At 38.6% G+C, this 23,543-nt stretch overlaps 4 protein-coding genes across 6 annotated transcripts; 2 read left to right on the top strand and 2 right to left on the bottom strand.

Annotated features, from left to right (window-relative positions):
- The first annotated feature begins 1,551 nt into the window (after positions 1–1,551).
- Positions 1,552–3,855, top strand: LOC145485708 (uncharacterized). The gene is made up of 4 exons (XM_081464331.1): positions 1,552–1,790; positions 1,955–2,110; positions 2,739–2,914; positions 3,642–3,855. The coding sequence occupies exons 1-4, from the start codon at positions 1,552–1,554 to the stop codon at positions 3,845–3,847; spliced, it is 777 nt and encodes a 258-aa protein (XP_081320457.1). The 3' UTR covers positions 3,848–3,855.
- A 73-nt stretch (positions 3,856–3,928) lies between these two features.
- On the bottom strand, positions 3,929–12,264 carry LOC145484008 (protein YIF1B-like). 2 transcript variants are annotated; one of them, XM_081462598.1, is made up of 10 exons: positions 12,124–12,264; positions 10,305–10,358; positions 9,049–9,105; positions 8,398–8,609; positions 7,545–7,649; positions 7,086–7,164; positions 6,658–6,715; positions 6,312–6,467; positions 5,959–6,052; positions 3,929–5,277 (listed from the first exon to the last, which is right to left on the bottom strand). In XM_081462598.1, exons 1-10 carry the CDS (start codon positions 12,140–12,142, stop codon positions 5,092–5,094), a joined length of 1,020 nt encoding a protein of 339 aa, XP_081318724.1. In that variant the 5' UTR covers positions 12,143–12,264; the 3' UTR covers positions 3,929–5,091. The 2 variants fall into 2 exon arrangements, with proteins under 2 accessions (XP_081318724.1, XP_081318725.1); XM_081462599.1 differs by lacking the exon at positions 10,305–10,358 and having other exon boundaries at positions 3,933–5,277; positions 12,124–12,262.
- A 295-nt stretch (positions 12,265–12,559) lies between these two features.
- LOC145484006 (adipocyte plasma membrane-associated protein-like) lies at positions 12,560–17,623 on the top strand. 2 transcript variants are annotated; one of them, XM_081462596.1, is made up of 7 exons: positions 12,560–12,657; positions 13,623–13,727; positions 14,040–14,164; positions 14,332–14,424; positions 14,572–14,998; positions 15,446–15,626; positions 16,115–17,623. In XM_081462596.1, coding segments are annotated over exons 1-7 (1,143 nt in total). In that variant the 5' UTR covers positions 12,560–12,655; the 3' UTR covers positions 16,325–17,623. The 2 variants fall into 2 exon arrangements, with proteins under 2 accessions (XP_081318722.1, XP_081318723.1); XM_081462597.1 differs by having other exon boundaries at positions 12,562–12,805; positions 16,115–17,622.
- Positions 17,624–17,897: 274 nt separating this feature from the next.
- On the bottom strand, positions 17,898–23,424 carry LOC145484009 (uncharacterized). Its single transcript, XM_081462600.1, has 2 exons — positions 21,612–23,424; positions 17,898–19,470 (listed from the first exon to the last, which is right to left on the bottom strand). The coding sequence occupies exons 1-2, from the start codon at positions 21,877–21,879 to the stop codon at positions 18,788–18,790; spliced, it is 951 nt and encodes a 316-aa protein (XP_081318726.1). The 5' UTR covers positions 21,880–23,424; the 3' UTR covers positions 17,898–18,787.
- Positions 23,425–23,543: the final 119 nt, after the last annotated feature.

Below are 23,543 nucleotides of genomic sequence, written 5' to 3'. Positions count from 1 at the left end.
TAAACGTTTAAAACTAAACCTGAAAATTAAAAATTTAATTGGTTTCCTTAAACAACAACAAAAACGAAATTACAGCACAAACACTGGACACCCCAAAGCGTTTCACGTTTAACTTACCACAAACGTCAGGTAAAGACTTGAGAGCTTTGTTGTGAATTTGCAGTGGCGTGGAACACTGAATACTCTCTCCATCTTGAATGACAGGTGAATCATTCCTTATAAGTTTCAATCTGAGATGTTCAAGATTACAGTCACAGTGCAATGGGTTGCCTTTCAGATACCTACAAAAAAGAATTGAAGGTCAAAGCAAACTATTAACTGGTGGCTGACCACGGTTCCAGCATTTTTAAGCACAACTACTTTGATTGGTTAATATAAGCATTCCTTTTTAGGTAACACAACAATAAGGCGCGGTGACCTCATGGTTAGTGCGCTCGGCTCCGGATCGAGCGGTCTGGGCTCTAGCACTAGCAGGGGGCATTGTGAAGTGTTCTTGGGCCAGACACTTTACTCTCACAGTTCCTACCTCCACCCTGGTGTATAAATGGGTACCAGCGAATTTAATGCTTGGGGTAACCCTGCGATGGACTCACATCCCATTCAGAGGGGAGTAGAAATATACCTAGTCGCTTCATGCTACAGAAACCGGGATAAGCTCCGGCCTGATGGGCCACTTGCGGGCTCGTCTGCAGACTCTGTCTTACCTACAATAAGGGCATATACATGTAACAAACTGCCAATTTATTAGTGTTCAAGATATGGTCACTTTCGAAGAGCGCGGGACTTGGAATGTCTTTCGCGTTGGGCCTACCGCGAAGGTAAAAATATAACCGTTTGAGAAGTTATATGAACAAGATTAATGAACCGACCACGAGAAACTGTAAGTCTATTTTATGAACTCTAACTAGAAATTATCTTAACTCATTGAAATATACTGTTGCAAATAAACTATATGAAACTTACACTTTTTTCAACTTTTCAAGGTGTTTCAAATCTTCTTGACTGATATGTGTTATAAGGTTGTCTGCAAAATCTCTGAGGAAAAAGAACATGTAAGCATAAAAAAGTTACATCATTATTACAAAGTGTAATCGCAATCTCTGTTCGTTACCTGGAGATACCAATACATATTTTTTACTTACGCTACCAGAATTTCCTTTGGTATCTCGGGTATTTTGCTAAGTCCAACCCCCCTGCACTGTAGCTCTTTTCCATACTGAAGTATCCTACATTCGGGGTAGGCGCTCTTCTCTCCGCTCGCAAGAGCAACCACAACTCCAACCAACGCTATACGGAGCAAAATCCGATGCCTGGACATTCTTTTTTTTTGTTTTCACATCTTTCTGTTGTCTTGGTTCGACTTTTGATGTGACGTAATAAAAACTAACGACCAGCTAATTGGGTGCGCACGAGATAAACTCTCAATTACGTCACCCGAAGAAACACGCGCGTGAAACTAATACGCGCAGGCTTCAATGCAAGCGTGCGCGTTGCCAGTCCAATTTGACGTCAGAATACCATTTCAAAATACGCCAACGTTTCTGTAACGAAATGGCTCAAGCGTTTCTTCTAAACACCCTTGTATTGGCTTTCTTCCTCTTTCAAACACAGACTAATGAAAGTGCTTCTCTACTGCATGACGCCAATCAGGCATCTACTAGAGTAAATGAAAAGTCAGAAAGTTTTCCAGCAGGATGCAGGCTGTATCAAAATAGAAAACTTCTGCAATGCCGTAACGCTGGGCTGCAAACCATCCCTGAGCTAAAAGAGGAATGGAACATATTTTCTGTGTAAGTTAGCTTATGTCGTGTGATACTTTTGGAACAGTGATACCGATATTTCTAAACAGTCGGGAAAATATTTCAATCATTTTTTGTCACCAGTGATCTTTCTACAAATAACATCTCAAGTGTCCAATTCGGAGATGGCTACAAAAACGTTAAATCTGTGTGAGTATATGGTGTGTTTTTGGGTTGTTGCACTTTTCTCAATACGCTTACCAGGGCTGTTCAATTTACAATCTGATTTATTTTTGCAGCAATTTGGAGCGAAACAACATTACGACTATAACAGAAGAATTAATTCTGGAACTCCGACACATTCACTTCCTGTAAGTGCATAAAAAGTTTGTTTGAAAATTATTTATGTAACTTGCTACATTTTTAAAGAACAGAACGATATATTTGAACTGTCTCCCCAACACCAACAATGACTGGGAGGTTAGATCGCAAGGTATTTTAAACTTGTGAGAGTTTCAAAATATGACTGCTTGTCGCCTCGCCTAGGGCTGTAAAATGAAGATGCTGTTTGGCTGTTCAGGGCGAGTTTGTTGGCTATCCCGATCAGGCTTGCTCAGGTGAGGCTCAGATTGGTCTTCTTTAGGGGTCTAATTAAAGTTTTCCCACGAGCATATCCAAGTTTTCAACATGGGAGTCCCCTCGGTTCAAAGTTGGTCAAAACCGTGTTACTGTCTCAACCTAGTCTGATCAATTACATCGTTTACGAACAAAAACCCAAGAAGTTCCTTAGCTCGATCGAGGCGCATTTTGATTCCAGAACAGCACACTAAAACGCTCTCGCACCAATTTATTCGTCAAATATCCTGAATAGTACATCCGTGGTTAACCTGCGCATCCAGTGAGTTTTGGAAGAGTACTTAATTATAGAGGCTACCCGTAACAGAAATATTGAGAATTCGGAACATTCCATAGTGCCTCTATATGTTACTGTTTGTCTAGGTCCATCGGAGGAAACCCACTTCACTGCGACTGTAAACTTAAATGGCTTCGTGAGCGGCTTCTCGGCTCAAACAACCAATTTCCGTACGTAAGGCATATTCAGGATCTGAAATGTGCCACGCCGTCACGTTTGCAGGGAAGGATTCTTGTAAATCTCTCAGAAGAAGTGTTATGTGGTAAGGCCGAGCGCATGCACTAACAACCCCCGAACCTACACAGGCTAACTAAAGCTGTTGCAAGCTAACTATAGCTGTTACAAGCCAATATGGGTGTTTTCTAGCTGGATTTTTTTTCCCCAATAGCGCGCGCTCCCTTTATTTGGTACTTCGAGGTCACATAACATCATGCAGTCATCAGGCAATGGGACCATGTTTTATCCCGAGTACTATTGGGTATTAGTATCACCCAACTAGTGGACTAATGCAAATCCTGCATTTTGATTGGCTATGCTACTAGGGGACTATTAGTAATAGTCATCGAGTAGCGAAATTGGCGCCATCGAGCCTGACGCTTTCTTTCGTTTTATTCCCAAATAAATATTTCTTCAACTTGCATTTGCTAACTTTATTATTACCTTTTCTGTCCGACTAGTTGGGTGACACAAAAACAATTAGACCCTTCGCCCTCAAGGGCCACGGGTTAATAGCCCATGAGGCGAAACGGGTCTAATTGTTAACTATTGCCCGAATTAGTTTTGCCCGAAAAATTTCAAAACTTTCTGAAACTGGGAAGGGGCGGGGGGGGGGGGGGGGGGGATGAACTGCAGGCGGGGGCGGCTCCTACGCCTATGCTTCCCTGAGGCCAATCCTCACTGCCCCAACTCAATTATTACTCCATGAATCAACTCGACACGAAGCCAGGATGACAGTTACAGTTTAAGTTGATTTTCGTCTTTGCAATTAGGCTCTAAACCAGAGGACAGACTTCTAAGATCTACGACTTCAGTTCCCACAATTGAGGAGGAAAAGTTGGCCAACTTAACTGCAACAACTAAACTAGACGAGGCACGACAAAAAGCTGAGAAGGGGCGAGTTGCTGAGATCATCGGAGTGACTTTAGCTTTTGCTGCTGTAATAGTTACCATGTCTGTCGCTTTCATTCTCATTTGATGTGTATCTCTCCCCGAAATATCAGTTAGTATTTGACTACATCTTGCAAGGATAAATTTACCCAGTCAGATAATGAAATAATAAATACCTTTATTATAGGCAGTTTGCCGGCATTGTCTGCAAGAACTGGGTGCCCAATTTTTCTTGTTTCCTTCCATTATCCCAGCGCAAATAGTCTGCAACCGTTTCACTATTTCATAATAATTTATTCATAATATTCTGACCAAACAATATTTGCTACAGAACTTGAGGAGCATCTCAGTATTACTTTTATCTGTCATATCATTGAAAGGGCTAAGTCACTGTATTTTAAGCATCTTTGGTTTCAAATTGGCAGACTAACAGCCTTTCATTGGCAACATCACGGTCTCATTACTGAACAAACAAATACGGTTTCAAAGACTACCATATGACATGACACTTTCGTACAAAATGAGATAACCTTTGAATAGATGGAAAAACGATCAAGGCGTGAAAGGAGCCTTGATCGTTTTGCCATCTATTCAAGTTGTCAAACTTGAGTAATACAACAGGTTACTCAGTAAACACTGTCCATGTTTGGTGTAAAGGCGCTGTTTAGACATGCAACCGCGGAAAACCACATAACTAGCGCGGCTAGCATTGGAAAAGAGAAAGCGCGGGAAGACATGCACTACCAACAGGCGGCTGGCTAACAGAAAGCGCGGGAAAACATGTTACGCCAGCGACAAGTTACAAAGTAACTACCGGTGGCTAGTGCGGGAAAACCTGTAACTACCACGACTTTTCCGGGCTTGATATTGGTTAAACGTTTTAACGTTTGGTCAAAATTCGCTCTGATTGTAACTTTCGTCATTTTTTTCTAACCACTATAAAGCGGAGTTAACGCAAAACCGGAACGAGCTATAATAATTATGGCTCGTTCAACAGCAGCCTTAAACAACCTCTTTCCTAAACAAATAGATTCTAAGACACATTTTGACGTTTAAAGGTACTGCCCCTGATTCTGCAAAACTAAAGATTGCTCCAATGTCATTTCTCCCTTCGATTTCACAAGTAAGGACTGCCCAAGCTGTGAAAATCCATCTCCACAGACCAACAGTCGAGAAAAACAGAGCACCACACTCTACATGAAAATAGTTACTAAGTGAATACTTTTGTTGGGTGCGTCTGACTTTTGTTGCAGAACAAAGAAAATACTTGAAATTCTTTCTACATCTGTTGACCAACTCCAGAAAGTAAATTTTCCACAACAGCATCAAAAGTTACAAGACAGCTTTGGGACCATCCAAGGGCTCTGAAGCAACTGGTCTCAAGTGACTTGTTAAGAAATACATAAACAAGGGCTGTAACAGGGCAATAAACAACAGAAGGTATATTCTTCGCTTGCTTGCTCTCGCAATGCCATCTGGAGCTGATTCTGGTACAATGATTAACCTCAGGGTGCGCACCTGCAAACATATGAGAGGGGAAACGAGCTCAAACAAATTATGGGACGTGAAAGTTCTAGCTTTCAAAACCGTGGGCTAATTATCTTGCAACTTTATAACTACGAGACCCCCACCCCACCTCCCCCTCTGGGTGGATTTCCTATATCATCATCATATTCACTTGGGGAAATATTGTTCATGGAAAGCTGTTACACTGAATCTGAGTGAAATGAACTCCTAATCTGGCAGTTTTGGTATTTTGGCCAGATCAGACTTGCTTGGTTTCACTATGTGTTTTATCTTGCATGTATCTTGGCAAAACACTTACAATGGCTTGGCCTGATTTCTATCTTTGTGGAGTAATTATGTTTCATAGATGCATTGTACATATATACATACAACTTTATTTGACAATGTAGGTTTACAGAAATTGGCAAGACCTAAGTCCTGCCAAACTACAACGACAGCCTACAAGTAACTGCTGCAAAAGAGTATTTTCTAATACACTACATGTACCATACTAAGTTGTCAACCAGTGGCACATCACTTGTAATATAAAATAGCAAATAATTTTAATTTGGAATTTTCATACAAAAACAGAGTAAATGTAAATGTAAATGTATACGCAACTGGCCACTCCCCATCGGGGCTTTTCAGGACCAATGTAAACAAACAATGATAAGTAACAATCAATATTTTTACCATAAAAAATCCAATGCTAATACTCATCCACAGAAGTATGAGGTAATAACCAACAGAGTGGAACACAAGACCACCAAGGCAACTCACAATCATCCTGTGAGAAACAAAGGCAATACAAGACTTAATTTGTCTCATTACAAACGTACATGTACGATGTTTTCAACTAGACCGGTTAGTGTGCTGGCCATTTCTAGCAGCATTAAACTAAAACAAAAGCAATTTAACCATGATGTTTCAAAATGCTTTTATTTCTCCATTTACTCCATAGTTTTGATTTTGATTGAGAAGGTACATGACCACTGTATATCAAACAATCAAGACAATGTTAATTACATCGCCAACATTGTTCTTACCCAAAGTATTTGTAGCCACAAAATGCTAAGAGATCAAGTGACTTGATCTCTGCTTGAACATTACAGAGGTACAAAGAAAAGAGAATGGCCATAATCTCAACAAAGAGCCACACCAGGGCTGAACTGGCTGTGATGCCCAGCTGTTCTGGAGTAAATCTGGCAAAACAAAAATGAACAAAGTTAAATTATACATATTTTGTACAATAACAACAGATAAGAAGTCTATTCTGAAGTTAAAACAAACAGGCAAATTTCAAAGAATATCTGAAATACCCACTTAAGCGAGAGCTGCATATGTACATGTACATTATGTCAGCTTGTACTCAATGTAGGCTGGACTTGTTACCTGTTTTGTGTTCCCATGACTAGTCCAGCAACAAGAATATATGTAACAAAAGCCATCACTGCCAAGACAAAGATGAAACAAGCTTTATTACAAACTGAGCCTAAATACACGGTATTCTACAGACCCACTTACCTGCTCTGCAAAACTACAAGCACATAAAGTGTATGTAGTAAATACTTAAACATTTTACAAGCAGTAAAAAAATCAAAAGCACCGTTTTAATTCATTAGGTGTGTTTACTATTAGGTCTCCCTCACAGCTGCCACCTAGATCATCACCCAACCCTCCCAACACTTCTTATCTGCAGTGACTTAGAGTGGGTGAGTATGAACAGAGGGTTTCACATTTCCATATTTTTTTTTGGATGCTACTATTCTTTGTCTTTAAAAAAATATGTGAAACAGATTGGAATTGCTATGATATCATACCTGGTATATACAAATCAGGAGCATTTATTTCATATCTTGGAGCCACAGGTTCTGTCTTGTTATACTGAACTGACCAGTTCTAGGAAAAGTAACAGTAACATTGCACTGATCAATACATGCATGCATTAATCATAAAGGAGCTCTGAAATGGGGTTTAATTAATAAAAGTCATTTTTCCTATATAACAAACTACTTTCAAATTGAAGAAATAATCTTGTATCAAACAAGAGAGACCGTGTTTAACTACATTTCTAAACACCGAGAAGAGAGTTGAAAGTACAGCATACAACAGAGTATTTGTGATGAACTTCAATGTGTGCGTGGAAATGTGGTAAGACATTGTCTAATCAAGGTCAGATATCCAAACAATAGCACAGTTGTACAGCAAAACTGTTGGCTTCTTATAACATTTGGTACACACAAGCAATAAAATTAACATAGTTTGAAAAATCTACATACTTTGTGTGTGAAGGGAAAGACAAGCAGTCCCAGCTTTTTGACAACGTAAGAGGTATCTACAGCAAAGTAATACTTTAATTTTGATACTGAAACAAAACGGTCAATCTGAAAAAAAAACCCACAAATATATCAATTATGACTCATTAATTAATTAAGGCACTTCGCATCTCTATAACCACCAGAATCCTTCACTTCATGTTAATTAGGGCAATAATAATCAGGGCAATTATTGTTTTTTTAACCCCACTGCAGCTTCAAAATTTTAATAATGAAGGAAAGAGGAAATGCATTCTGGTAGTTGTAATCAAATGACGACATTGAAGTCTGCTTTTTTAATATGTTACCCTAATTTGTTTATAGCCAGCACCACTTTCCAAATGTAGACCTGAATATTCTTGAGTAGCACGTGAAATTTTTAACAGATAATAATGTTATCAACACAGGGCTGGTTATGAAATTTCACAGCACCTACATGTAATATCAAATTTTGTGACAAGTGGGATAAGTTATATATCAAATGCTGAAGGAGTTAAAATTGCGACACCTTCAACTGTTCTAAACTTATCAAATTGTCACAAAATGGCCATTGTTATCTGTTTTCAGCATAAAGAATCTTGAGTAGGTTCAAACATGAAAAAACATGAAAATCCAACAAATATTGATATTATGTTTCATTTTGTCATAAATTTTTATCCATTCAAAGACAATAAAATGGCTGTTTAAAGCTCATATTTTTAATCATTTCACCAGGAATACTTTATTCAATTTTATAAAAATGGACAAGTTTTAAAGAACAGTACTACACAAATCACAAGACCCCATTAAGCAGTGAATTTGGACAATGTCAACATACATGTTTCTCGACATATTCTTTTCCTTGGCTAGCCACTGCTGCTCCATAGCCAACAGCCACATTGGCCATTGGACCCTGTAAAAATTCATTTCCAGCAAACTGTCCAAACCCCCCTGGCATTCCTGGCATTCCCTGTTGTTGGTCTGTGCTGGTATCCTCAAACAGGGGGGTGGGACCACCTTGACTTCCATATGGGTTCCCTCGGTGGTGAGCTACAATTAAAATAATTATATAAATAAATTAACCAAAAATTTTGACCATGGTTCTTTCTAGTGGCCATAAAATTGAATGAAATCTCAATGCCAAAAAACTAGGGTTACAAAATACTAAGAGAGCAAAATGGAGTAAAGATAGCCAAAAACAGCAACTTCTGACTGAAAAGTCCACAAACAGGATGGTTCAAATATAAAATGTGCACTCCAATAATTGGATTACCTGAGTGTTCCATTGCATGATGTTTCATGCATACATGTGCATCACAGTCATGGTTTCACATTTCAGCCTCCCCCCCCCCCCCCTACTGATGTTTTGAGAAACACTTTGGACACTTTGACCATGTTTGACCATGTGTACACACACAAATTGAGCATTTTTCTATTACTTATTTTTCACCAGTACATGCATGTTGGAACAATATAAAATAATGTCTACCTGCTTGAACATTCCTCTTCTGAACAGGCCTTCTTTGATTATACATATCACTGTTATCTGGGTGCCAAAAGGGGAAAACGTCACATTATATTTGTTAATACTGGGTAATAGCAACAGAAAATTGCTGTGAAAACATGTCTGTCATAGACAGAATTAACAAAAGCCCAAAATATACTTGGTTACCACTAAACACTTTTTAATTAACTAAAAATAAAACATGTATGACTTAATCTAAGCATTTTGCGCGTCTTCTAGCAGTACCATTATACTAGCATTATGATCATTTTCCTGCGCTAAATTTTACATTATTTAACACTGATTACTATATTCTCTATAATGCTTCATCACTTAGCTCTAGGCTTAGTAAACTACATATATTTATATTTTACTACCAAATTATAAAAATCAACTTAGACTCTTCATTTAAATACTTTCGACCTACAGATAATGTGCAGTGAACAATTCATAAGAGCTGTGTATCAGAATAATTTAACTGAGCACACAGCTTAATGAGATAGCTTTAACACCAAAGACTGGTTTTCAGTTAACAATCATAGATGCGAGGTTTAAGCCTAACGTGACGTAAATGTGTCTCTGAGTTGCATAATTTCAGATCACTGTGGAAATTGCTAAACTGTGAGTCTAGTTTTGAATGTTTTCACTGTTCAAAAAATTCCAGTGTTATACATGTAAATAGTTTTAATGCATACAATGTGCAATGACTGGAGTTAAGAAAATGTGGTTAATTAGTGTACATCATCATTCTCAACACCCTGTGTCATTTTATTTCGTTTTGCTCTACAATATCATTACTTTTGCACCTTATTGGTACATTTTAATTGTAGCAAACAATCACATTGCATACGATGTACTTATATGGAAGGCTGGAGTTTAACCCTGCAAGTTTTAACCAAGTATGTTTGTTAATAAGATTGTTCATACCTTGCAACACATTTTTTGTCATTTTGTGTAAGAGCTATTAAATACTATGGTGTTACTACAAATATGTTTTAAGCCTGATGTGGACCTGTTGTTTAGTTATAATGTACTCTTTAGTCAAAGAACTTAAATCAGAGGGAAAGAAAAAGCTCTTAGTTTTTTTTTCTTTTAGAACAGACTGTGATAAGTAATAAAAGTTTAGAGTTAATAGTCTTGCAACATTTTTATGCAAAACAAATTCACCACCGATACATGTACATCGAGAGCACGCAAAACGCAAGAAAGATTAGTAGAGAAAGAATATACATCACAGATACCATCAAGTGGTGAACGTCTGCGAGGAGTAGTTTGCATTGGGTAGAAGTTAGAGTCTAGAGAAAAAGGAAAGATGAAACTGTGAATAAAATGATTTTAAATACGTTAAAAACTAAATCAGGATATTTTTGTTCAAAAAAAATTATGTATGCAAAAAACTTTACGGATAAGATCAACCAAAGGCAATTCTTACCCGACTTGATTCTCAAATTTGTTCATATGATGTTTTCAATAAAAATAATAAATGTTTTTGGCAGAAAACCTTCTCTATGGTAGATCATAGTTGGTGTATTTATAAACAAATATAGTCCCAAATTATGTTCAGGTGAAGGTTACACTCAAATATAAAAAATAACGTTACAAGTATAATAACTGAACACAATGAATGTGTTAGAGTAAATAATTGTGCCCTATTCTCCCAGAGGAGAGCTAGGAACTATCATGACATGAAGACAGACATGATGATGAAATAAAACTCTTCTACTGTGAATGTCTACGATACAAACAAACACAACACTGGAATTTTTCTTCCCATTATACCATGACAAAAATGACTTAAATTTGATTTTCAAATCAGAATCAACAACTGATACATTGTAGAGTATTCTAAAAGTATTCCTAGTATGTTAACTACATGTGAAGTTAACTGAAATCAGTGTTATAGAGCTAGAGGATTAATCTAAAAGTGTTGGAAGTTTGATGACAAAGAGACACAAGTGCAATGAAAGCTGAGTAAGAAAAGACACAACTTAGTGCACAGTAAAATTGTCATATATGTATCTAATTCCACAAGACATCCCTTAGCCATGATCAATAGCCACAGGGTTAGTAACTTGCCTTCCATTCATTCATAATATCATGGAGATCAAGTGAGAGACGCTGTAAATTAAGGAGAAACTACGCAATGCAGGGCTTTTTTCAGGTGAACATCCAACGGGTTATTGACCAAGTGTGAGGTCAAGATGGCTGGATATGGACCAAGACTGAGGTGGGGTCAATAAACAAGTGAAAAAAGAACAAGGCCAATATCCAGCCATCTTGGCCAAACAAGCTTAGGATTAATTATTGCCTGACTTCTGCTTTGGCCATGGAGAAATTTTTCTTGTGGAACAAGGGCGCACTTATAGAGTAGGCAAGATAGCATCATCTTGCCCGGTCAGGTAACTGATCACATTGCCAGATTTAGTTCATCTTACCTGCTCATGGAGTTAGCCCTATAATAAATACAGCTTATTATGAAGAGCTGATGTTTTCCCAAAAATTTCCAAAACAAAATCACAGTAGAAAGTGTCAGCTGACAGGACTGAATTTTGAAACAACAAATAATGAATACAAGTATACGCTGACTTCCACAAGCCTCCTTTCTGAATCACACTGAATGACTCTTTATCACAAAGACAACGTATCAATCAAGCTATGTCGTCTGCTATTTGTTAAGAAAACGGATTGGAAATAAACAGTATTTTTTAATCTTTACTCCACTATCTGATGAGGCTATCCCTACTGTTTGAACAAGTGTTTCGCGGAAAAAAAATAAGAAAAAAATAAGTTTACTTTGGGATTTAGCGAAACATAATTTCGATTTTTTGTGAAAAATTTATGCTTCTTAGGACACAAACGTATGTTTCCGATGGAGTAAATTATTAAAATTATTAAAACCTGAAAATAAACCGTGACATAAAAACCAGGACAAGTACACTATTGTAGCAACAACGACCACATGAAATTGATGGTGCAAAATTGAAAGTTTGACACGAGTTAAGGTTCATCTCAAGGATGCAATACTTCTTATACCAGAGGAGAAAAACAAGCAAACTTTACCTCCCATTGGTGGGTCCATTACTCTAGATTCGTTTCAGCCCAAGAGACCTTTCTAAATACTGTAGTTGAGTAATCTATTCCCACAAATCACCAGGCCTGGCCAATCTACTGTACTTTCTTTTCGATGTTGAAGGTTTGTGAACCACTCGCGCCTGCGCACAGCATAGACGTAACGTGGCAGTATAGGTGGGAACTGGGACGAGGAAACAGTGTTTTCGTTTGACATTGCTTTCGTTTTCTTAGGCTTTCTCGTGATGTCAATACCAATAAAATGATTTCCACCTTTAATTGAATCTATGGGAAGATAAAAAAGGAAAGCATGTACCCCATATCTGCGTTATAAATATCGTTACTTCGTTGCGTGATCACCGGACATCAGTGACTAGTGTCACAGAGGTCACGCAACCATCATCAAGGAAGGGCGAGTGTAGAGTTTCACACTACACTAGAATTCGTTGTTTTCGCCACGTTTCACCGGATCCGTGCAGTCTGGGAGATGGTCGACGCTCGTTAACTAGGAATCCTTGTAAAGATGTAAGGTTTTAACACACATTTTCTTCTATACAGCGCATGGATTTGCAAACACGCAGCTGCTGTTCAGTTTTATAAAATAGTTAATTTGCATTCTGGCACCAATACCGTTCCTGCGTCGGATTCTGTATTTCGTGTCATCCTCTGATAGGTTTGTTCTTGATGTTTACAGTGCATGAAGGCAGATCTAGAACTAAACGAGTATCAAACTTATCTGTAGACTGAATCGATCCAACTTAATCATCTTCCGCGCGGCTCCCCTCAGCTCAGTTAACTTAGCATTCTTCTAAAATAGATTATTGTCTGATCATAAAAGTATGTCTCAAATACAGTATGTATGGGTTATTGACCAAGTGTGAGGTCAAGATGGCCGGATATTGGCTAAGTTCTCTTTTTGCGTGTTTATGGACCGAGACGGAGTCGAAGTCCATAAACTCGCAAAAAAAGAACGAGGCCAATATCCAGCCATCTTAACCGAACAAGCTTGGTCAATAAAGGATTTACTGTATGGCTTTCGGGAAAATTTTTCCTGCGGGACACGGCGGGTAGTCCCGAGCGGGCAAGATAGCTCCATCTTGCCCGCGCGGGTAGCCAATCACAGTGCAGGATTTGATTCATCTTGCCCGCTCACGGAGCAAGCCATATGATAAAAAGGGTTTCAAGAAAGTGCTGTACTCCCCACCCAAAAAGAAAAAATTGAGGGGAGTCCCCCAGGAGTTAAAAAGTGGGGAATATGAGGGTGAATACTAATGGGAATGAGATGTGAAGGGTAAGGTGCACAAATCCTTAAAGGGGAGATCTATAGGCAAAGGAAATAGGTCTTAAGGACCATAACTTTTTCAGCTACCACTCTCCTCTGTTTTTGAGCAAGAACATCATCTTAATTTACTATGTTGTAATATATATAGTAGGCCAAACGCAGGCTTGTCACGAACAAACATTTTCACACATTATATTTTAATAAACAGGGGTCTTGTAGGAATGTTGATGACCTTGGTGTTGCTGTTCTTAAGTGCTCTAGATGTTATATTCTTCTTTCTGCCATCTCCAATTGATCCTAAACCAGTTGTCAGGTATGATGAATACAGTCCTCTTTATCACAATATTTTGCCAGATAAATGAAATGATTTTCATTGTAGAATTAAAGGAGCAGATCCAGGATGTTATGAATTTATATGACAATGTTAAAAAATGCATGTGCAAGTGACAGTCTGGGGGTTAAATTAGTTTCTTCCAATTATTCACAACAAGGAAAATACTTGGGGGTGGGATTGTGTTTTCAGTTTTCTGACCCCCTTAACCAGTCTTTGCCTTATTGGTATCTCTCTTAAGGCACCCAACAAGAGAATATTTTCACTTTTTAAATTTGTTTTTGAATGACTTAGTGGTTTTGAAAAGAAGTGTCCAAAGTTTGAAGGAGTGTTGGAAGTGAATACCATCTTAGCACAGACACAAAGATTGTATGCAGGACAGCTAGTTGGACCAGAATCTCTAGCCGCAGATAGTACAGGTGACCAAACTTTGGAATTAATATTCTGTTTAATTTTAAAATAATATTATAGATAATGTGATAACCATGGTGCAATTATTCTAAGGCTATTGGACTTTTACTTACAAAAAAAAAAATGTTTTTTAAGTTAAGCAAAAGGTCTGAACATGTCACAATCATTTATACAGGAACTCTGTACACTGGCTTAGCAGATGGTAGAATTGTGAAGCTTGAGGGAGACAAAGTGGTAGATGTTGTTCGCACTGGCAAACCCCCATGTGGTATGTATAGTAACTGCAACCGATCTTCGTCAAAGGTTTAATGCTTGTATTCTCTGCCAGGGGCTAATACCATTTATATATACTGTTTGGAAAACTCCATGATGGCCCAAAGAGGAATTGAAGTCTTTATTCTGGTTCCCGTTACAGGAACTGAAGAGCTTGAGCCCACGTGTGGTCGTCCATTAGGGATGCGCTTTGACAGATATGGAATCAACTTGATAGTGGCTGATGCGTATTTTGGTCTGCTTGAAGTGAATCCCAAAGCCAGAACAGTGAGCACGCTGGTACCTCCTACACCAGGAATTAATGGAAAGCCCTTTCGATTTGTTAATGATCTGGACATTGCACGAGATGGTACCATCTACTTCACAGATACAAGTTCTAAGTGGCAAAGGCGACATTTCCGACACTCCATCTTTGAAGGAGATAACAGTGGGAGACTAATGGCATACCATCCCAAGACGGGTGACATGGAAGTACTAATGGAGGGACTTCACTTTGCTAATGGTGTCCAGATTTCACCAGAGGGAGACCATTTGCTAGTAGTAGAAACACTTACAGCTAGAATAATGAAGTATGAATGTCTTCTTTTTACTGTTCTTAACTCAATTTTCTCAACTCAATTGCTGGTATCAGTCACTAGTAATCTTTGATGAGACAGATACTCCAGGTCACCAGGAATCCCTATTTTATTGTATTGAAAAGACGTAAAGAAATAACTCTATGTTGAGATCCATTGACTAGCCTGTGAGCACGCTGATGAGAGATGTACACCAGACTCCTCTCTGCCAGATTACTTCGCTTGCCAATTCACTCTTGACTAACGTGTGTGACTCAAAAGTGAGCCTGTTTGCAGAATGACCTAGGTTTCATTGGCGGTATGAAGTGAATCTAAATCAGATCCACAGTTAACGTACTCTGTGAGTTAGTCTTGCCCTTTTGTTGCATGGGCAATAGGATGCCCTGAAATAGTGGGCCAAAATTAAAGGCTAAACAATAATGGTGACAATTTTTTTTCTAGGTATTACATTAAGGGAGAACATGATGGCAAATCGGAAGTTTTTGCCCAAAACCTGCCTGGATTGCCAGACAACATCCGGCTGAGTAGTAAAGGGGGTTATTGGGTTGGATTTGCTTTGATAAGAACAGACTTCAGTGACCTGATCACACAGTATCCTAGGGCTAGAAGCTTTATAGCTAAGGTAGGCATGTTATAACTCCATTGTGAATGGTCATGTTTTAAAAGTTGTTACTCCCTGTGAATACACTGACCTTTATTTTTTTTATCATTTGTTTTTTACTGACCTTTATGAAAAAAGCACCGGGATGCATCAGACCAAAATGTCCCAAACTGCCAAAGTTTATCCAGTTCTCTATACAAGTATAAGATGAAGTGATTGGGAGTGTTTCAACCCCCCCCCCCCCTCCCCGAGTGGTCTGCTGTTCCACTGAAGGGTTAGTATTCCCATAATTAACTTCGCTAGCACTCATCAAGACATCTAGTTGGAGAGAGGACACTGTGAGAATGAAGTGTCTTGCCCAAGAACAGAGCACAGTGGCTTGGAAGTGCTAGTGCCAGGGAGAGGGACTTGAACCCAGGAGCACTCGATCCAGAGTCCCAGCAAACCATCACAAATCTCCCACTTTATAGATGCATAACATTAATTTTGCCTTTTTGGATTGTGTTTAGGTCTTTTCTCTGCCATGGATAGCAAATACTGTAGCTCCAAAGCATGGTCTTTTAGTGGAGCTGAATGAGAATGGTCAAATCACCAGGAGCTTCCATGATCCAACAGCCAGTGCTATATCTGGAATCAGTGAAGTGCATGACGACGGTGATGTGCTGTACTTTGGTAGCTTCAAGTCCCCATTTGTTGGCAAGCTTGTTTTAAAGGACTGATTCAGTGGATGTGAGGGTTATGCAACATTAAGTCATTCTTATGGTGAAAGGTTAAGATTTATTGACCAGTGGTGGATCTATATAGGCTATATCAAAATAGGGGGGTCCTCCACCTCCCCTTATTTTGGGTAAAAAAAGAAAAAATCACAAAAGGAAGAAAAGCTGGCAGGGCAAGCAAAACAAAACCATCCCCCCCCCCCCCCCCTTAGCTCAAGGTCTGGACCCACCATTGTTGATGATGATATAAGGACTGTACAGGCTGTCATACATTCAATTTTCAACAACTAGGCTAGCTAACTTGGAACCTGGAAATAGCAATCTTAAGTGGTTCAGAGTTCGTTCTCAATTAAGACTTAAAACTAAGTTGGCTGCTGAGTGAGTTATTTTCCAATTGAACAAAGATTTTTCTGGTCCTAAGTTAAAATACTAATAAACAGATTTTTTGTTTACTTTGAGATGCTTTTTTTCCATCCAGCCAGCATAACTTTTAATTTGGCTATATAAGCTTAGTGTTTAAAAATGTTAAGTATTTTCCCTTCACAACATGATTTTAAGATAATTTTTAATGCAGGAAAACAATCAGTTGTTACATTTCATAATTGAGAAAGGTTTATAGTGATCAAATTGTAGGGGGACCCGAAGCCTGTCCCCCCTCCTGGTGGATTCTTATTTTTAATAAACAGCTTAAAAGCGTGTGCATTTTTTTTTTCGAGAGTCGACATGACCTTGCATACGGTGGCTGTACACGCAGTATGAGCGGCAGACAAAACTTGGGCTGTCCTACTGAAAAATTTCAAACGGTAAATGTCCATTTTTTCACAGAAAACAAAAATAAAGACAATGCTCAAGTTGCTCTGGCCTCTTCTAATACGTAGCTCGAGAACTCTGGGTTTAACATTTTGTTAAAAAATAACACAACTATTTTCCTATCTAGCGATACTCTAGGAGTGACGAGCGAGTTACTGGATATGGGCGACCAATTTTCATTGCCATCTTTTCTTGGCAGGAAATCGCGCCTACATGTCACAGCGTTTTTGGGCAGCCTGCATTTTTCTGGCAGGGAAATAACATGAGAATGACAGTTTGAAAGGAAGAGTTTCCCGCAACAGAGAGCTGCGGAGAGATAGCGAAGACGGAGACATGGAGTTGATATTTACGTTTATTTTCAAGACAGTGTAACTGAAACAGAACATGAAAGAGAACAGCAGAGAGCAAGAATTACATAACCGATTTTTTTGTTATTTGGTTTCTGGACAACAATTTTACATGTGTGCATTGAAAGTAGGGAAAAATTTGACAAACCATTGAGTTTGGATGATCTGGCATTGTTTGGGAATATCTGGTGAATATCAAATGATTAAAAAACCTACTTATTTGTGCTATTTGTGCTTATTGGTGCTACTAGCTTGTTGACAGACGTCTTACTAATAACTCACAAATAGGGTAGTTAACTCTGGCAAAACGCAGGGAAAAGGTTGTCTCAGAGATCTTATTAGTTTAAGCTTATCTGAGCAGTGTTTTTGACACGAACCTCTCTATAGGCCCTTTTCCGTGTCAAATGATTTTTATCAGAATTTTACTGAAAAGGTTCAACGAAGTTGAGTAAACATTAGAGGGGAAAATGCAAAACGAATCATTGATTTCCACTCGACATTTTGGATATTTTTAAATATGTTAAAATTCCAAACCACACATCCCAAAAACGCTGTTCTTGATTTAGCTTTGTTTTCAGTGAAATCGTTGCCCTAAGTCCTCAAGAACACTTCTATGGTGATAATAACTTATTTAGAAATTAAATTACTTATTTGATCATGAACTTGGCTGTCTAAGAACCCTCATTACAGTCAAGATAGTCTTTACCTATCAAGGCAAGACAGATAATGTACGTGGACAAAGGTCCGCGTACAAATCTGTGAGCATATTTTCGAGCCAAATGGAGGCTATTGTTTTTGTAATGGACCATATATTTTTACTACTAAGAGTTACGCTAGAACCGTCAACTTTAATTTGACACTTGAAATTAAAGTAAGCTGTTTCATTGCATTCTAGACACTAAATACAAGAAGTAACATAAAATTTCCTTACCAAAATTTGCAATTAGCCAATCAGAAGCGGTGTCTAATGTCCTAATATCCTGCGATATCAATTCACTGACCTGATACCGCTACAATATCATGCTTGCTTGGTAGAATTTGTACATGGTAAATACCTAATCGTACCATTTTGGTATGCTTCAGCAGCATATCAGTCTCGTTTGTTTTCAGAGTAACAACTTATGTATCCTCTTTAATTTCCCTGTATAAATTAATACATATATGCATGCATATATATGATGAATGAAAGAATGCATGCAAGAAAGAAGGAAGGAAGAAGGAAAAAAATAAGGAAGAGAGTTAGGGATTTTAACCCGTTACTTCATGTAGAGGTTAAGGTATGTGTCTTCGTAATGCTTGATGCAGTCCACTACCAAAAATCAGTCACATTAGAGCCCCATGGTTCATGATGTAACCAGACTTGAGCAATCCATTTTTCTCCATTTATTACTGGACAGGAGCCATGGATTGACCTGGGGTTCAACTCTCCATGGTCTTGTTCATTAACAAGATGATTAAAAAACACCAGGCATGACCTTGCTTCGGGAACAACCTTCAAAATTTTTTCATCGCAACAGATCTCCTTTAGTAAAGGCTTTTCAAGTTGTAGTGGTTTATGACCAACATGGGAGCCATTTATAGATCGGGGAAAGATAGTTTCTCCACCTTGCGCAACTGAATTTAAGTAGAGCAGAAACGTGGCAGCGCGTTTCATTTTCTTGCCTTGAGTAACAAACCCAGAGTCGTAATGAAGATCATAGTTCTGGTTGACTGTATATTTGGTCAGAGAAACTGGTTCTGCTAGTTTCCATGGCAACCCAGACAGGTTTCCAGCTAACATAGCAATCTCTCTTAAAATCTCCAAATTAGCATCTCTTTTGTCACGCAGATAAAGCGACCATGAGAAACCACTGTTTGTATCCTCGACAAGTCGTTCTTTTGCTAATTTCATTAAGCTATCTTGTTGTTGGGAAGTAATGCAGTTTTTATAGAGCTTTATTAGTGGATCTGTTGAGAGAACAGCCACTCTAGATACTTCATTTGAACTCCGTCCTGACAAAAAAGTAAAGAGCAATACTAATTAATGCCGTTTGTCATATAATTTATGTAAACACCCTGGTTATGTGTGGTTTCAGGTCAATGAGTGAAAATCACAGACTATTTGCCAAGCTAGGGAGCACAATTTTTTTCAAGAGTACAGGAATTTAAGGCTACTCAGGAAAAACTATTTTAAAATAATAATATGTTTCAGACTTGAAGTAAGGTGCCCAGTTCTATTCATTCTGGGTTGGAAGCTTCCTTTTCTGGTAATTAATTAATTTACAGAACTGATATCTGTTTAAGAATTAACAAGTTGACATCAGTTTTTCATGTATCTGTCCTGTTATTGATCATGAATTTCGTCAAAGTGTTGTCAACGTAGTCTGTGGATCCACTTGGCCATCGCCTTGTGGATCCACAGCTACTTTGACAACATTTTGACGAAATTTATGATCAATAACAGGACAGACACATGAAAAAGTGACGTCAATTTGTTTTTTACAATGATAAATTGTAGAATTGTCTGTGTGCGCTCGTTGATGTATTGCATAAATTACAACTTCATGTGTCTGTCCACTTATTATAAAAATTAGCGAATGAGTGTACAAGAATTACTGTAGTTATCGTTAAAAGCCAGATTAATTAATTAATTAACCCCTGCCACAATTAGTTCTGGAAATAGTTGCAGGGCATGCAATTCTTGTAACTTTATTTTAAGAAAAGAAAAGAAATTCACTCAGAGCTCAAAGCCATGATGCTTGCAGGCTGCTACATAGTTCATCTTTTAAAGTGTTACATTAACTCATTTCACTGCAGCCGAGTTGTTCAAAGCCTGATTAAACTAACCCAGGATTGGCGAGCATTTTGATTTCAGTTTTCTAACTTTTCAGAAAGGCTTTCTTTTTAAATTGTTTGTCTTTCAGTTTTAAATTTGAACAATTTCAAACTACCGGTACACAAAACCTATGGAATGAAAAACATTTTTATTCAAGAAAAATTAATACTTCGGTTAACTATTAATCCGGGGTTAGTTTTAACCGGCTTTTGAACTTGTTTGAAAGCCGCACACAGACAATTTTACAATTTCTTATTGTAAACAAACAATTTTACAATAACTGCAGAAATTTTCCTGCGCTCATTGGCTAAATTTCATTGTCAATATGCAGACAGACACAAGAATTTATAATTTATGCAATGCATCAACGAGGGAGAGTGGACAATTTGACAATTTTTTAATGAATTTCTTCATAACATTGTCACAGTAGTCTGCGGATCCGCTTGGCTATCGCCTTGTGGTTTCACAGCTACTTTGACAATGTTATGACAAAATTCATGATCAATAACAGGACAGATGCATGAAAAACTGACCTCACTTTGTTAAATTGATGTCACTCTTTCATGCGTCTGTCCTGCCTAAGCCATAGGTCGTAAGTTAGGACGTCAGTCAAAAAAAGCAACTTAAGGTTATTCCTCAGAAGAGCATTGTGCATCACTACTGCGCACGATTTTTGCATCATTAGTGCACGCTCACGAGCGCATGCATGTACACAACATATACAAAGTGGTAGCTTTTGCTAAATGGCTAAACGGGAGACAACTCATTGTTTTCTCTTGGAAATGAGTACCAGGAACCGACAATTTTTTTTATCTCGTTTGAATGCAGAGATCACCTTCTTTCTAGACAGTGAATATTGACCAATTTCTATTGCAGAGTTTTAAACTATCACCGAAAATGAGAGCATAGCTAGTGTTCAGAAAAGATAATATATGCTCTCAAGAACACTGCGTGCTTGGAATATATTGAATCCCTGTTGGTTAAAAATGAGTACCTTTATCATAAGAAACGCACATCAAATTGCTCCTTAACATTGATGCTGTACATCCACTGATGTTTTTGTCACTTAACTTTCTCCCTTTTTTTCTGCTCTCACAAAGCGTAAAGTGAATGGTTCAAATGTAAACCTTTCTGAAAGCAGATAGTTTAAGGAGTTATGGGGTTTATTGAAGGACCTCCTGCTCCTAAACGAGAACTGGGACACCCCATTTTTATTTCAAAATTTAACTTCTCTTGAAAGAAGCAGGTGAAGTTTGAAAGAAAATCGATTGTGAGTTCTATTTCAATGGAATTACCTTAAAATATTAGTTTTACTCACCAGTAAAGACAACATCACAGTACGAATGACCGGCTCGAAGGAAAGAGCTTGAACATTTTAAGTTTTCTTGTTTAGAAAACACCAAAAAGTGATGCAATAAGGAATCAAGTGTTACAAACACAAACACAAGCGTTACACTCCACGAGTCCATTGCCGGTGTCACAGTGATATGTGTATCCCCGTGATATGTGTATCCCCGCACACATATCACTAGTGATATGTGTATCCCCTGTGGGGATACACAAAACACTGATACGCGCCTGGGCATTCAACGAACAAAATGGCGACTCGGTTGCGAGGTTCCGACGAGCTCTGTAAAGAGTAGAAGAAACCAGAAATGAATTCGCGCCCAACGGAGCAGATTAGGATTTCTTGAGTTTGGTTGAGTTCCAACCGACTCGATTGTATATCTGACTAAAACTTCGAACAGCGGATACGCATATCACTAATTATTTCATGGCGCAGTGATCTCAGTGTGTATCCCCTAAACACAGCCGTTAGATTGGCTGTCTACCTGATCGAAGAAAATGGCTAATTATTACCGAAACGTGCTGGCTGCTTACTCGCTACGACGTTTATACCCAGGTTGAGGTTTGCGGAGTTTGCAACTCGAATGTCTAAATATCTAAACTGAAATCGCGTGCAGGGGATACACATATCACTAATTATTTCATGGCGCAGTGATATGTGTATCCCCAGAAACACAACTGTTATAATATAGCGCATCAACCTTGTCAAAACTGCAGGCAATATTAGCACCCGACGTTTTTACACGGCTTGGGTTCACTGAAGTTTGAAACTCGATAATTCCACTAAAAACGCGTGCACGCGTGCACGGGATAATAAGGGATACACATATCACTGATTATTTCATGAACTAGTGATATGTGTATCCCCATGGACACAGCTGTTACATTGGCCTTCTACCCAAGAAGAAAAATGCCCATAACATTTGCATTGTCAAAACTGGCTCGCTAGAAATATTCACACCCGGCATTTATTCATAGCTTGGGATTTCTGGAGTTTCACTGACCTCGGTTGTATACCGTCGCCGACCGCATGCAGGGGATACACATATCACTAATTATTACATGGCGCAGTGATATGTGTATCCCCTGAAGACAGCCGTAATCTAGGCTAACTGCCGAAGAATAAACGTCGAATATTATGAAACGTGCTAGCAATATTCGCAGTATAGCAATGTTAATACAGCTTGAGACTTAACATATCTTACAAAAAGTCGAACTGAAAAGCGGGTGCAGGGGATACACGAGTGCCACTAATCATTTTATGGCGATCGGGTCGAAGCCGTGATATGTGTTTCACTCCACGAATAATTCAGATGCAAACAAGGCGATGAACAGTGGAGAATATGCGTTACTCGAGGGGTGAGAATGCACCGCGTCGAACCGCGCAATTAATATCGTCCTAGAAATCCGGTGCCGTGAAACTCAAATTGAAATATATCTAGATCCATTTGGTGTTCAACTTTAAATTCATTATATCCTGCTCGCAGAAAACCAGTTAGGATCAAGAACACAATTCCAGCAGCAGATACGTAAACTTTTTCAACTACAAAAATTGAGATTTGTGTTTTAAGCCTGTTTGGGTTAGTCGTTCGTCCAGTAAGCGACCGGACGACGAGAGCGGTTTCAAGGAGGATATTGCTTTTTAAAGTAGAGGGGAGGGGGGTGGGGGATACACATATCACTGGTCGCCATTTAGGAGGGGATACACATATCACTAGTGATATGTGTGCGGGGATACACATATCACGGGGATACACATATCACTGTGACACCGGGGCTGGTCTCCAGAGACGTCTGTCTCTGCTGGCCCACGGAGCCTGGACACTATAAATGGCTGAAATCAGGAAACACGGCCAAACATGGGGGGAACACAGGGCGTTTTCGATCAAACCAGAAAATCCAC

The sequence above is a fragment of the Orbicella franksi genome, chromosome 4 (assembly GCF_964199315.1).
Source record: "Orbicella franksi chromosome 4, jaOrbFran1.1, whole genome shotgun sequence".
NCBI lineage: Eukaryota > Metazoa > Cnidaria > Anthozoa > Scleractinia > Merulinidae > Orbicella > Orbicella franksi.
Note: the sequence above shows the minus strand (reverse complement) of the source record. Positions and strands in the feature narration are given on the sequence as shown.